The sequence below is a fragment of the Megascapheus bottae genome, chromosome 25, assembly GCF_031878675.1.
Source record: "Megascapheus bottae isolate mThoBot1 chromosome 25, mThoBot2.hap1, whole genome shotgun sequence".
In the NCBI taxonomy this organism is placed as follows: Eukaryota; Metazoa; Chordata; class Mammalia; order Rodentia; family Geomyidae; genus Megascapheus; species Megascapheus bottae.
The window spans coordinates 2,305,094-2,317,620 of NC_143533.1; the positions used below are offsets into that span (position 1 = coordinate 2,305,094).

Below are 12,527 nucleotides of genomic sequence, written 5' to 3' on the forward strand. Positions count from 1 at the left end.
CCCTTTAGAAAATAATTTTAGAGCCATACACTAGTGGATTAGGTGTGCAATCCTAACTACTCAGTATGCTGAGATCTTATCTCCAATAAGCCACTCAGAAAAAGCTGGAAGTAGTAGTGCTATTGCTCTGGTGGTAGAGTGCTAGCTTTGATCACTAGCTCAAGGACAACACTTAGGCCCTAAGTTAAAGCCCCATGACTGGCAAAAAAAAATAACAATAATAATAATAATGTATTTTTAACATACAAATTTAGTTTACAATTTTTGTTTGTTTGTTTTTAAGGCCCAGTAAGGATAAATGCTGCTCGTCCAGGTGGAGGTCGACCAGGTTGGGAACAGTAAGTATATTTAAAGTAACCTTCACATAATTAATTACTTTTGAACTAGATAGTGAAAACAACAAACTAAGGTTTCTGAATGCCTTTTTTTTTTTTTTTTTTTTTTTTGGCTAGTCCTAGGGCTTGAATTTGGCCTTAGGTGCTGTCCCTCAGCTGCTTTTGCTCAAGGTTAGCACTCTTGAGCCACAGTGCCACTTCCACCTTTTTTTAAGTACTCTGAAGGACTTTGCTGCCGAGGCTGGCTTCAAACGGTGATTCTCAGATCTCAGCCTTCTGAGTAACTAGGATTACAGGTGTGAGCCACCAGTGCCTGGTGGCTGTTTTGTGTGAGCTTTTTTGTTTGTTTTAAAATGTTTTTGTTTTTTTTTGTTTTGCCAGTCCTAGGCTTGAGCTCAGGGCTTGAGCTCAGGGCCTGAGCACTGTCCTTGGACTTTCTCAAGGCTAGAGCTCTATCACTTGAGCCTCAGCACCACTTCTGGCTTTTTCTATGTATGTGGTACCAAGGAATTGAACCTGGGTCTTCTCGCATGCTAGGCAAGCACTCTTACCACTAGGCCAAACTCCTGGCCATTGTGGGTTTTTTTTAAACACAATAATTATTAGCCTTTTATATGCCAGAATAGTACAGTTTCTGTAAAGTATTAGTGATAAGAGGAATTATTTTGTGAAAGAATGAGTGTGACTGACTTGGGTGGTTACGGGCACTGACCTCTACAAATAATAGGTTTTTTTGTTTGCTAGAGTTTGGAGGTTTTTTGGTTTTTTGTGCTTTTCTTTTTTTTCTTTTTTTTTTTTCTTTTTGTCATGAGGTATCTAACCTAGGGCTTTACACATACTAGGCTAATGCTGTTTACTGCTGACCTTCCTTCAGTGCTGTGCACAATTAATTGGACACACAGTTTATATGTGAGCTATATATAGCGTGACAGTTTACCAGACTCTTCACATGGAAGTTACTGCTTTCCATTTTGTTTCTTTTGCTTATTTTTATGGATTAGGGGTGTTTGGGGAAGGATAGTAGTGGGGTTTGAACCCAGGGCCTTGTGCTTGCTAAGTAAGCTCTACAACCTCCAACCTTTTCAACGCTGTTTTTCAGATAGAGTCTTGGATTTTTATTATTTATTTATTTATTTATTTATTTTGCCCAGGACAAGTCTTAGAAATGGTCAGTGGCCTTACTTATACTTCCCGCATAGCTGGGGTTATTTATATACACTTCCCCCCAGGTCCAGCTTGTTTGTTGAGATAGGAATCTTGATAATTTTTTGCCTCACTGGTCTGAAACCATAATCCTCCCCATCTCTGATTTCTGGTAGCTGGATTACAGGTTTGCATCACCATGGCAGCCTTACCCAGTATTTAAGGTGGGTACTCTGCAACACTTGAGATCACTTTAGTAGCTGGCACCATCAGAATCATAGCACAAAATGTACTACAGTTAGCTTTTACCATTAGTATATAATGCTACATCCTACATACTCTTGACTGAACAGTATTTAAAGTCCAGTAAATTTTGATAAATTTAACTTTTAATAAAATCTGTGTATATTTTGTGGTATTGGTAGTAGAATAGACTGTTACCTACATACTTTTCTATATTCGTTATGTACATTAAGTTTTTAGTATTTTTAGGCTATGTAGTTTGTACTGAACTTTTTCAGATCATTGCAAATCTCTAAATGAATCCATAAGTAGACCATGTAAGAACCATACTGTTGGGGCCAGTAGTTTGGCCTAGTGGTAGAGTGTATGCCTAGCATGCACGAAGGCCCGGGTTTGATTCCTTGGTACCACATCCATAGAAAAAAGCCGGAAGTGTTGAGGCTCAAGTGGTAGAGCAAGTCCAAGGACAGTGCTCAGGCCCTGAGCTCAAGCCCAGGACTGGGGTGGGGGTGGGGGTGGAGGGAAGGAACCATACTCTTCCAAGATAAAAATCATAAACTCCTTTCTGCTTTGATATTAACTATTAACAGCTGGAGGTCTTGACAGGATCTGAGTAAATGAATGGTCGTTTTTAAGCAATTCCTGTGTTCCTAAAACAGTCTCTTATCCTTAGTTTTAGTGGTCAAAAGTTTACTACACACAAGCAAATGAGCAAAGTCTTGTTGCATGTGAAAATCTACACTATGATTTTCTGCCATGAAATTTAAGAAATCATATCTATGGAATGTTTTATAGCATTAAAAATTAGTAATTCAGGGGTCGGGACTTTGGCCTAGTGGTAGAGTGCTTGCTTAGCATGCACAAAGACCCGGGTTCTATTCCTCGGTGCCACATGCATAGAAGAAAACTGGAGGTGGTTCTGTGGTGCAAGTGGTAGAGCACTATCCTTGTGAAAGCCCAAGAACACAGCTGAAGCCCTGAATTCAAGCCCCAGGACTGGCAGCAACAACAAATCATGGAATAAGAAAAAGATTTTAAAACAATTAAATACCTTAAATTCTGTCACTTCAGTGTACCGTACTTGTGGAGAAATCTTCAAGCCTGTTATGTTTTTCCCCTGCACAGTTCCAACAAGCTTGGATATCTGGTTTCTCCACCACAACAAATTAGAAGAGGAGAGAGAAGCTGCTACAGGTAGGCTTAAATCTCAGAAAATGGTCATCTTCTATGTAAGACATTGAAAGATAAACAGAGGGATTGTTTTATCTCTCTCAAATCTTCGGTAGATAGTTGTCCTTACTTACAATGCCAAGATATACTTTTTTTTTTTTTGCTTGCCAATTTTGGGTCTTGAACTCCTCAGGGTCCTCAGGGTCTGGGGGACTGTCCTTGGACATGTTTTGCTCAAGGTTTCAAGGTTAATGCTCTGCCACCTGAACCATAGCCCTGCTTGTTTGTATTAGTTTTTGGATAGGGTCATACTCACCTGAAACTTCAATCTTCTGGTTTATACCTCCTTCATAGCTGGATGACAAGCTGCATCCAGCTATTGTTCATTTCCCTGTTTTGTTTTGTTTTGTTTTGTTTACCACCTTTGAAATGACTAGGTATATAAGTGTGACCCACTTTCCCCAGCTGGCACAAATAGACTCGAGGGACCTCCAATTCTTTATAACCTATGTGTTATGTCTCCTGTTGCTCCATTGAGCCTTGTAAATTTGAAAGTTAACAATGCTTCATTAGTTGATTGCCTGTTAAAAGAGGATAATAGTTAACATTCATGGCTTAACAGAAAGAAGCCTGTTCATCTTTATGAAGCACAATTCAAACTGAAAGTACTGCCAGCAGTGTTCATTTTATTTAACCCATTGAGAAACAGTATTTTCAGTTGATTGTAATACTAGTCTTCTTTGTAAAACTAGTCTTAGTTTTTGGGTTTTGTTTATTGTTTGGTGTTTTTGTTTTTGAGTTTGAACTTCCTGTGTAAACTTAAGCTGATCTTGAACTATTGGGCCCCAGTGATCATGCCTTCCCACTTAAGCCTATCCAGTTGCTGGACTATAGGTCCTGGGCGCTGTCCTTGAACTCTTTTGCTCAAGACTAGTATTCTGCTATGTTGAGACACAGCACCACTTCCAGTTTTCTGGTGATCAATTGGAGATTAAGAGTCTTATGTACTTTATGCTAGGACTGGCTTTGAACTGTCATCCTCAGATCTCAGCCTCCTGAGTGGCTAGGATTACAGGTGTGAGCCATCAGTGCTCACTCAGACTAACTTTTTTTTTTTTTAAATAGGACTCCATTTCCAAATGTGTGAAATCCATACCTGTATACTGTCTGTATACTGTTTGAGTAGTTCATTCTGTTGTGTTTGACAATAGTGATGGCTAGGAAAGCCTGCTTGTTTTCAGTGAATTTAAAGGAATAATATCTTGGAATTTATTTCTCCAGAAGTATAAATCGTGGGCGACACCACAGTGAAAGATCCCAGAGGACTCAAGGCCCATCACTACCAGCAACTCCAGTCTTCGTACCTGTTCCACCACCTCCTCTGTATCCACCTCCCCCACACACGCTTCCTCTCCCTCCAGGTGTTCCTCCCCCACAGTTTTCTCCTCAGTTTCCTCCTGGCCAGCCTCCTCCTGCTGGGTATAGCGTCCCTCCTCCAGGGTTTCCACCAGCACCTGCCAACTTATCCACACCCTGGGTTTCGTCGGGCGTGCAGACAGCTCATTCAAATACCATCCCAACAACACAAGCGCCACCTTTGTCCAGGGAAGAATTCTATAGAGAACAGCGGCGGCTAAAAGAAGAGTAAGCATTTTGGTTTGCAATTCTTATACACTTTTTTTCCATTTTCGGATATAGCATGAATTAGAGGTGTCTTTGGAAACATTTTCCAGTGTTTCCAGTTAGTACAAGAAATTTCACCTAAATTTAAACCAATGCCATACACGCAACTTCCTCAGGGATGCCTAGTTATTTATAGTTTTAAAGTGAAAAACTAATGGCAATTTCATTCATTTCATTCATTATCTAATTACATTTGTCTTGTTAGTTTTCTTAAATGGTTTTTGTTAACTTTCACTCTTTAACTTTATTTTACTAGGGAAAAGAAAAAGTCCAAGCTAGATGAGTTTACAAATGATTTTGCTAAGGAATTGATGGAATACAAAAAGATTCAAAAGGAGCGTAGGCGCTCATTTTCCAGGTTAGTGTTTTGCAAGCCTTCACAACAGAATTACAAATGGGACTTTGCATATCCAGGGATTAGCTATGGATATAAATAATATTGCAATTAATGAACATTTTCCGATTCGGTCTAGTTTATAGAAGTGGACATGTACTTATTTCCCAACGTATGTTTATTGAAATAATGTCTCAGTGTACATTCTATTGTGTAGCACTAGCAGTTACGGGGATTAAATTGCCCTTGTCCCTTGGCATATTATCTGTCATATTAAGTAACTGGGAAATGTTTGTAGGAGAGACATAGGGGATTAGCAGCAAACATTTCTGAGAACCCTTTACCATAAGGCTACAGCTTCTTGCTGGAACATTAACCTGTGTGATTATAAATTAGTGGTAGAGTAAAAATGGCTTTCATAGGAAAAAAAAACAAAACTGAATTATAAAGATTACCTGGAGTTAGACTTGACCAGCATATAGGATATAATATGAACTTCTCCCCCCTTAAGTAATCAGATAGGAAGTGAAATTAAAATGTAATTGGCATTTTGTTGAATGAAATAAGCTCATATAACTCACGGTACCTTAATGCACTCCACTCAGATTGTGAGGACTTCACTTTTGCTTTGTAACAAGTAAAATTGCCCTGATTTGTGAACTTTATTCCATCCCTATAGAGGTCACTGTGCCTCTTTAGTCATTCAGAACAAAGCTTGATGTAAAGATAAAACCATGAGAGGAGAATGCTAGAACCAAAGAGCCTGTGCTTTGTTTAGTATATATTTCTCAACTATCGGTTATCTTTATTTTTAGGTCTAAATCTCCCTATAGTGGTTCATCATATTCAAGAAGTTCATATACTTACTCTAAGTCAAGATCTGGTTCAACACGTTCACGCTCTTACTCTCGATCCTTCAGCCGCTCGCATTCTCGTTCCTATTCGAGATCACCTCCGTACCCCAGAAGAGGCAGAGGCAAGAGTCGGAACTACCGTTCTCGGTCTAGATCACATGGATATCATCGGTCTAGGTCCAGGTCGCCCCCCTACAGACGGTATCATTCACGGTCAAGATCTCCTCAGGCATTCCGGGGCCAGTCTCCCAACAAGCGTAATGTCCCTCAAGCAGAAACAGAGCGTGAATATTTTAATAGATACAGAGAAGTCCCACCGCCTTATGACATGAAAGCATACTATGGGAGGAGCGTTGACTTTAGAGACTCATTTGAGAAAGATCGTTACCGAGAATGGGAGAGAAAATACAGAGAATGGTATGAAAAATACTATAAAGGGTATGCCGCTGGAGCACAACCTAGACCTTCAGCAAACAGAGAGAACTTTTCTCCAGAGCGACTTTTGCCTCTCAATATCAGGAACTCACCCTTCACAAGAGGCCGCAGGGAAGACTATGTTGGTGGACAGAGTCATAGGAATCGAAATATAGGTGGCAGTTACCCAGAAAAGCTTTCAGCCAGAGACAGTCACAATCAGAAGGATAACACAAAATCAAAAGAGAAGGAGAGTGAAAATGTTCCTGGAGATGGCAAAGGAAACAAACACAAGAAGCACAGAAAAAGAAGAAAGGGAGAAGAGAGCGAAGGTTTTCTGAACCCAGAGTTATTAGAGACTTCTAGGAAATCCAGAGAACCTACAGGTGTGGAAGAAACTAAAACAGATACATTATTTGTTCTCCCAAGTAGAGACGATGCTACACCAGTTAGGGATGAGCCGATGGATGCAGAATCCATCACTTTTAAGTCCATGTCCGAAAAAGACAAGCGAGAAAAAGATAAGCCAAAAGCAAAAAGTGACAAGACCAAACGGAAGAGCGATGGGTCTACTACATCCAAAAAAGAGAATGCTGTCAAACCCACTAAAGGACCCCAAGAAAAGCTAGATGGGGAACGTGAAAAATCTCCTCGTGCTGAACCTCCTCTGAAAAAGGCCAAAGAGGAGGCTCCAAAGACTGATGCTGCTAAACCGTCGTCGTCATCCTCCTCCTCTCAGAAGGACGAAAAGGTCCCTGGGACCCCCAGGAAAGCCCACTCAAAGTCAGCAAAGGAACACCAAGAGTCAAAGCCTGTCAAAGAGGAAAAAGTGAAGAAGGATTACTCCAAAGATGTGAAACCAGAAAAGCTGACCAACAAGGAGGAAAAGGCCAAGAAGCCTGAGAAGAGTAAAGTTCTTGAGAGCAAGGGAGAAAAAAGAAAGAGAAAAACAGAAGAAAAGTGTGTGGATAAAGATTTTGAATCTTCTTCAATGAAGATCTCTAAACTTGAAGGAACAGAAATAGTGAAACCATCTCCTAAACGCAAAATGGAAGCTGACGTTGAAAAGATGGATAGGACCCCAGAAAAGGACAAGGCTGCGTCATCAACGGCCCCAGCCAAGAAAATCAAGCTCAACAGAGAAACTGGGAAGAAAATTGGGAGCACAGAAAATGTATCAAGTGCAAAAGAACCATCTGAAAAATCAGAGTCCACATCTGGCAAAGTTAAACAGGAGAAGGTCAAAGGCAAGGCAAAGCGGAAAGTCACTGGAACAGAAGGGTCTAGCTCCACTCTTGTGGATTATACCAGGTATCTGATGAGGGCTGTGGAGATGGGGGGGGGCGGGGGGGGCATCTAGTGTAGATAGGTGATAGTGGTTTAACTGGGTACAGGTGTCTGTTTGGGGAGAGTTCCCTGGTTCCCAGCTTGACTATTCTTAGTGTACTAATTGTAGGAGAAAGCTTTATGAAAAGTGAAGTTGTAAGATATTGTGTGTGTGTGTGCGTGTGTGCGTGTGCGCATGTGTGTAGGCCCTATGTCACTGTCTAATCTTTAGGGTAGAGTTGTCTGGGCTTTGGAAGTAGCAAGCACACTTAATTGCATTTCAGTTGGTAAGTTTTCATTTAACAGTATTTCTTCATTAATTAAAAGTCTCCTAATTGTTTCCAGCACAAGCTCAACTGGAGGCAGTCCTGTGCGGAAATGTGAAGAAAAAACAGACACAAAGCGAACTGTGATTAAAACCATGGAAGAATACAATAATGACAACACAGCGCCTGCTGAAGATGTTATTATTATGATCCAGGTTCCTCAGTCCAAGTGGGACAAAGATGACTTTGAATCTGAGGAAGAAGAGATGAAATCCACACAGCCTGTGCCAAGTGTAGCAAAACCGTCCAGTGTTATAAAAACTGTGAGCAGCACCAAGCCATCCGCTGCCGTCAAGTATGCTGACAAGGACAGTGAGACGACAGAGAAAGTTCAGAAGCTCACCAAGGAGGTAAGCCACGAAATTGGGCAGCATGAAGTCAAAAGTTCAAAAAGTTCTACATCTAGTGAGAAGAGCAAGACCAAAGATCGAGATCATTCGGTGTTAGAAAAGGAAAACCCTGAAAAGAGGAAGAATAGCACTCAGCCAGAGAAAGATAATAATTTGGACCGTCTGAGTGAACAAGGAGCCTTTAAAAGTCAATCTCAATCTTCCAAAGAGACTAGACCTTCAGATAATAAGCACGATTCTGTGCGTGGCTCCTCAACTAAAGACTTCACTCCCAACAGAGACAAAAAAACTGACTTTGACAACCGAGAGCATTCGAGTTCCAAGAGGAGAGATGAAAGAAGTGAGTTAACGAGAAGAAAAGACTCTCCCACTCGCAGTAAAGACTCTGCTTCCGGACAGAAAAGTAGGCCAAGGGAGGAGAGAGATTTGCCTAAAAAAGGAACAGGAGACTCCAAAAAAAGTAATTCTAGTCCCTCAAGAGACAAAAAGCCTCATGATTATAAGGCCCCTTATGATACTAAGCGCCCTAGTGAAGAGACAAAAGCTGTAGACAAAAATCCCAGCAAGGATCGTGAGAAGCATGTGTCAGAGGCGTGGAACAATAAGGAGTCGAGTGGCAGCAAGTTACCTAGCGTGCCCAGTGTACCCAGCATGCCCTCCTCGCCCAGTGTACCTGTCCCACCCATCCAGCCAGAGCCACAGGCAGAAAAGGAGCAAGTGACCACACACCTTGACAAGAATGCTGTTAAGCCTAAACCCCAGCTAAGCCATTCCTCTAGACTTTCCTCTGACTTAACTCGAGAGACTGATGAAGCTGCTTTTGAACCAGACTATAATGAGAGCGACAGCGAAAGTAATGTATCTGTGAAAGAAGAGGAAACTTCCACAAACATTTCTAAGGACCTAAAAGATAAAACAACAGTAGAAAAAGCAAAAGAGAACGTGGAGCCAGCGACCCTGAGCCAAGCAGGCGTGAGCAGGAGCCAGAGTCAGAGCAGCCCCAGCGTGAGTCCCAGCCGGAGCCACAGCCCATCCGGAAGCCAGACCCGCAGTCACAGCAGCAGTGCCAGCTCAGCAGAGAGTCAGGACAGCAAGAAGAAAAAGAAGAAGAAGGAAAAGAAGAAGCACAAGAAACATAAAAAGCATAAGAAGCATAAGAAGCACGCAGGCACTGAAGTAGAACTGGAAAAAAGCCAAAAACACAAACACAAGAAAAAGAAGTCGAAGAAGAGCAAAGATAAAGAAAAGGAGAAGGAGAAAGATGACCAAAAAGCGAAATCTGTCACCGTGTAAAAGGACAGATTTTTTTTTAAATTGACTTAATTACTAAGTCATCTGTATTAAATTTTGTTATAATGTAAAGAGATTCAAGCCTTGTAAATAATGACATAGAAGACCCTGTGCTGCACTTAAAATATTGCTGCTTGATTATTTGATTTTTACATCAGAGCTTTATAACACGAACTTTTGTACAGAATTGTGAGTTGTGACCATGGAACATGAGAGGTTTTGCTAGGGCCCTATTATTTTTAACCACCATTAAATTAGTTGGGGTGGAGTTTACTGTACTGTGAAATTTTCACATTTGAATTTTTTTAATTGCCTGGCAAAAGCTGATATCAGTTCTAAAATATCAGCAGAATGATTTGCTGAATTCATTACAACCCCGTTATGTCACTTTTTGATTACAATAAAAGTTTTCAGTAAACTTTTTAAAGGTTGAAGCTTTGTGTTATTTAAAGAAAACAGCATCCTTTCACCTCCGTTCCTCTGTTTAAAACATCCTTTGAGCCTTTACATTAAACCAAACTTGGTACAAAATTCTCCACAGGGATGAGACTTGATGGGCACACCTCGAAGGTGGACTGGTGATAGGTCTTAATAAGTTAAGAGATGTGGCTGGATAAGTCTAACAGGCCTAATGTGTGATGACTTCAAGTTTGAGCCTCTTAAAAACATTTGGGCTTGGGTCTTGGTGTAGTACAGAGTTGATGGTTTCGTTAGCTACCTGTTAGAACTCTGGAGAGTATTGATTGAGTTCCTTGGTAAAACAGCTAAACCGTGGCTGTGGCAGACCCGTTTGCCCTGATGACACAAGCAACCACAACTGCTGATGACGCTGTGGTCACTGGAAAGCTACTGAAAGGCCTGGGGCATTGGCCTGAGAATGGCACTTGTGAGTTGTGTAGTCACCTAAGCCATTAGGAGGAAAAAAAAAGTGACCTGGGCTATAAGATGCTTCCATGAACCTGCCCTGGGCCAACACGGGACTCAGTGTAATATTAAATGTTGTAGGGAAAACATGGCACAGCCTGAGAACATGATTCTTTTGCGACTCAGCTTTCCACATAGCCTACTGAAGCCCATCTATTTACAGGCAGCTCTCCAGCCTCCCCTGTCCCATGTAATGCCTGCCACCTTGTTGAGAGGCCAGGTGGACTCTGACTGTGTGTGTGTGTGTGTGTGTGATGCACACGTCATGTGCCAATACTGGAGCTTGAACTCGTGGCCTGGACACTGTCCAGGCTTTTTCTTTTTCTTAAGGTTGATGCTCTCCTGCTTGCTCCACAGCTCTACTCACAGCATTTTGCAGTTACTGGAGATAGCTCACTTTGCTGGCTTCAAACTGCCATCCTCAAATCTCAGCCTCTTAAGTAGCTAGGATTACAGGTGTGAGTCACCAGTGCTGGCTAGACTGTTCATTTAAGCTGCCTACTGCTCTCTATCTATTTAGGGAGGAATCTGGGTACCCAAAACTTGCTTGTGTTCCACCCCCCTAGTCCTGGGACTTGTACTCAGGGCCTGAGCACTGTCCTTGGGCTTTCTACCACTTGAGCCACAACAGCACTTCTGGCTTTTTCTGTGTATGTGGTAGCGAAGAAGCGAACCCTGGTCTACTACTAGGCCAAACTCTTGGCCCAAAACTTGACTTTTTATCATTGATTTTGCCTGGGACCGGTAACATTACCCAGGCTCACCCATCTGACTGCCTCTGCCTTAACTAAAGTCCTAGTTTGGGGACGATTTTTGGAGTTGTCCCCAGTGACCAGTCCATGAAGGCTATAAAAACAGCTTGAGCCTCAGTTCCATCTCATTGGAGTTTCTTCAACTTATCCTTACTTTAAAACATGTTGGCCAGGCACTGTGCCAGGTGCTCCATGCAAGTTTTAAACCTGCTGTGATTCTTGGATATGTTGCATGCTGGGGTTTTTTTGTTCGTTTTTGGTTTATCTTTGTCAATATGGGGCTTGATCTCAGGGCCTGGGTGCTGTTTCTCAGTTCTTCTGCTCAAGGCTAGTGCTCTACCACCTGGAGCCACTGCTGTGTTTCTGGTGGCTAATTGGACTTGAGTCTCAGACTTCGCTGTCTGAATGGCTTTGAACCACAATCCGCAAATGTCCGCCTCCTGAGTAGCTAGGACTAGATGGCTAGAACCAGCAGCACCCATCTTGTTATTTTAAGCAGGAAAGTCAAGCCTCGTGTTTTAAGTCCTTCAACTCCCCTACCGTGTCCGGAAATCACATAAGCCTTCACCCGAGAATTCCACCCATTTTTGTAATTTTGTTCTCACTCGAGAGTTAGCTTGCTGTGTTGAATTATACCCTAAACATGTGAGGTATTGGGGCACCCATGAGTATTACAGAGTACTCGTTCCAGGCTTTCCATGGGCACTGTTGGCTTGTCCCCTTCCTGGGTGGCTAAGCACAACACTTTCTATTCCAGAGGCCATGCTAGGCTTTGCACATAGCAAACATGGGAAGCCATATGCAAATTCTCATCTATACAGTGGTGGCAGAAATACATGAGGACCCCAGTAAGCAAACCACTGGAGCCCATGCTGTCACCGGGAAGGCAGTTGGAGTTGTTCTTTATTTGTTTGGGTTTGTTTTGTTGTTGTGCCTGTACTGGGGACTTGAACTCAGGGCCTACGTGCTATCCCTGAGCTGCTTTAGTTCAAGGCTAGCGCTCTAACCCTTTAGCCACAGCATCAATTCTGGCTTTTTCTGAGTAGTTTATTGGAAACAAGAATCTCACAGACTTTCCTACCCAGGCTATGATCCTCTGATGTCAGCTTTCTGAATAGGCAGGATTACAGATGTGAACCACAGCTCCTGGCTTGTTTTTCTTTTTCATTTTTTTAAATGAATATCAAAAACTGGAAACATGGTTGTTGAGTTCTTTATTTGGGGGTGAAGAGTTGGAGCAAGGCAGGGCATACTAATGGAAGAACAAGTGTCATTCTATACAATGTGCATTATGTACAAGTTGAACTACATAACAAGGGTAGGGATGGGAGGGGAGATAGAGAGGGGGTGTGGCCTTGGTCGACATCCAGTGTACCTGATAGG

At 42.1% G+C, this 12,527-nt stretch overlaps 1 protein-coding gene across 5 annotated transcripts in view; it reads left to right on the forward strand.

Annotated features, from left to right (window-relative positions):
* Positions 1-9,895, forward strand: part of Rbbp6 (RB binding protein 6, ubiquitin ligase) — a 34,607-nt gene extending 24,712 nt beyond the window's left edge. Inside the window, exons 13-19 of one of the 5 annotated variants that reach the window (XM_090357850.1) lie at positions 284-338; positions 1,655-1,702; positions 2,847-2,915; positions 4,173-4,535; positions 4,831-4,932; positions 5,724-7,487; positions 7,848-9,895. In XM_090357850.1, coding sequence (XP_090213976.1) covers positions 284-338; positions 1,655-1,702; positions 2,847-2,915; positions 4,173-4,535; positions 4,831-4,932; positions 5,724-7,487; positions 7,848-9,471 — 4,025 coding nt within the window. In that variant the 3' untranslated portion in view covers positions 9,472-9,895. The remainder of the gene's footprint in view (positions 1-283; positions 339-1,654; positions 1,703-2,846; positions 2,916-4,172; positions 4,536-4,830; positions 4,933-5,723; positions 7,488-7,847) is intronic. The other 4 variants (XM_090357853.1, XM_090357852.1, XM_090357851.1 and 1 more) reach the window with 4 other exon arrangements.
* The last annotated feature ends 2,632 nt before the right edge of the window (positions 9,896-12,527 follow it).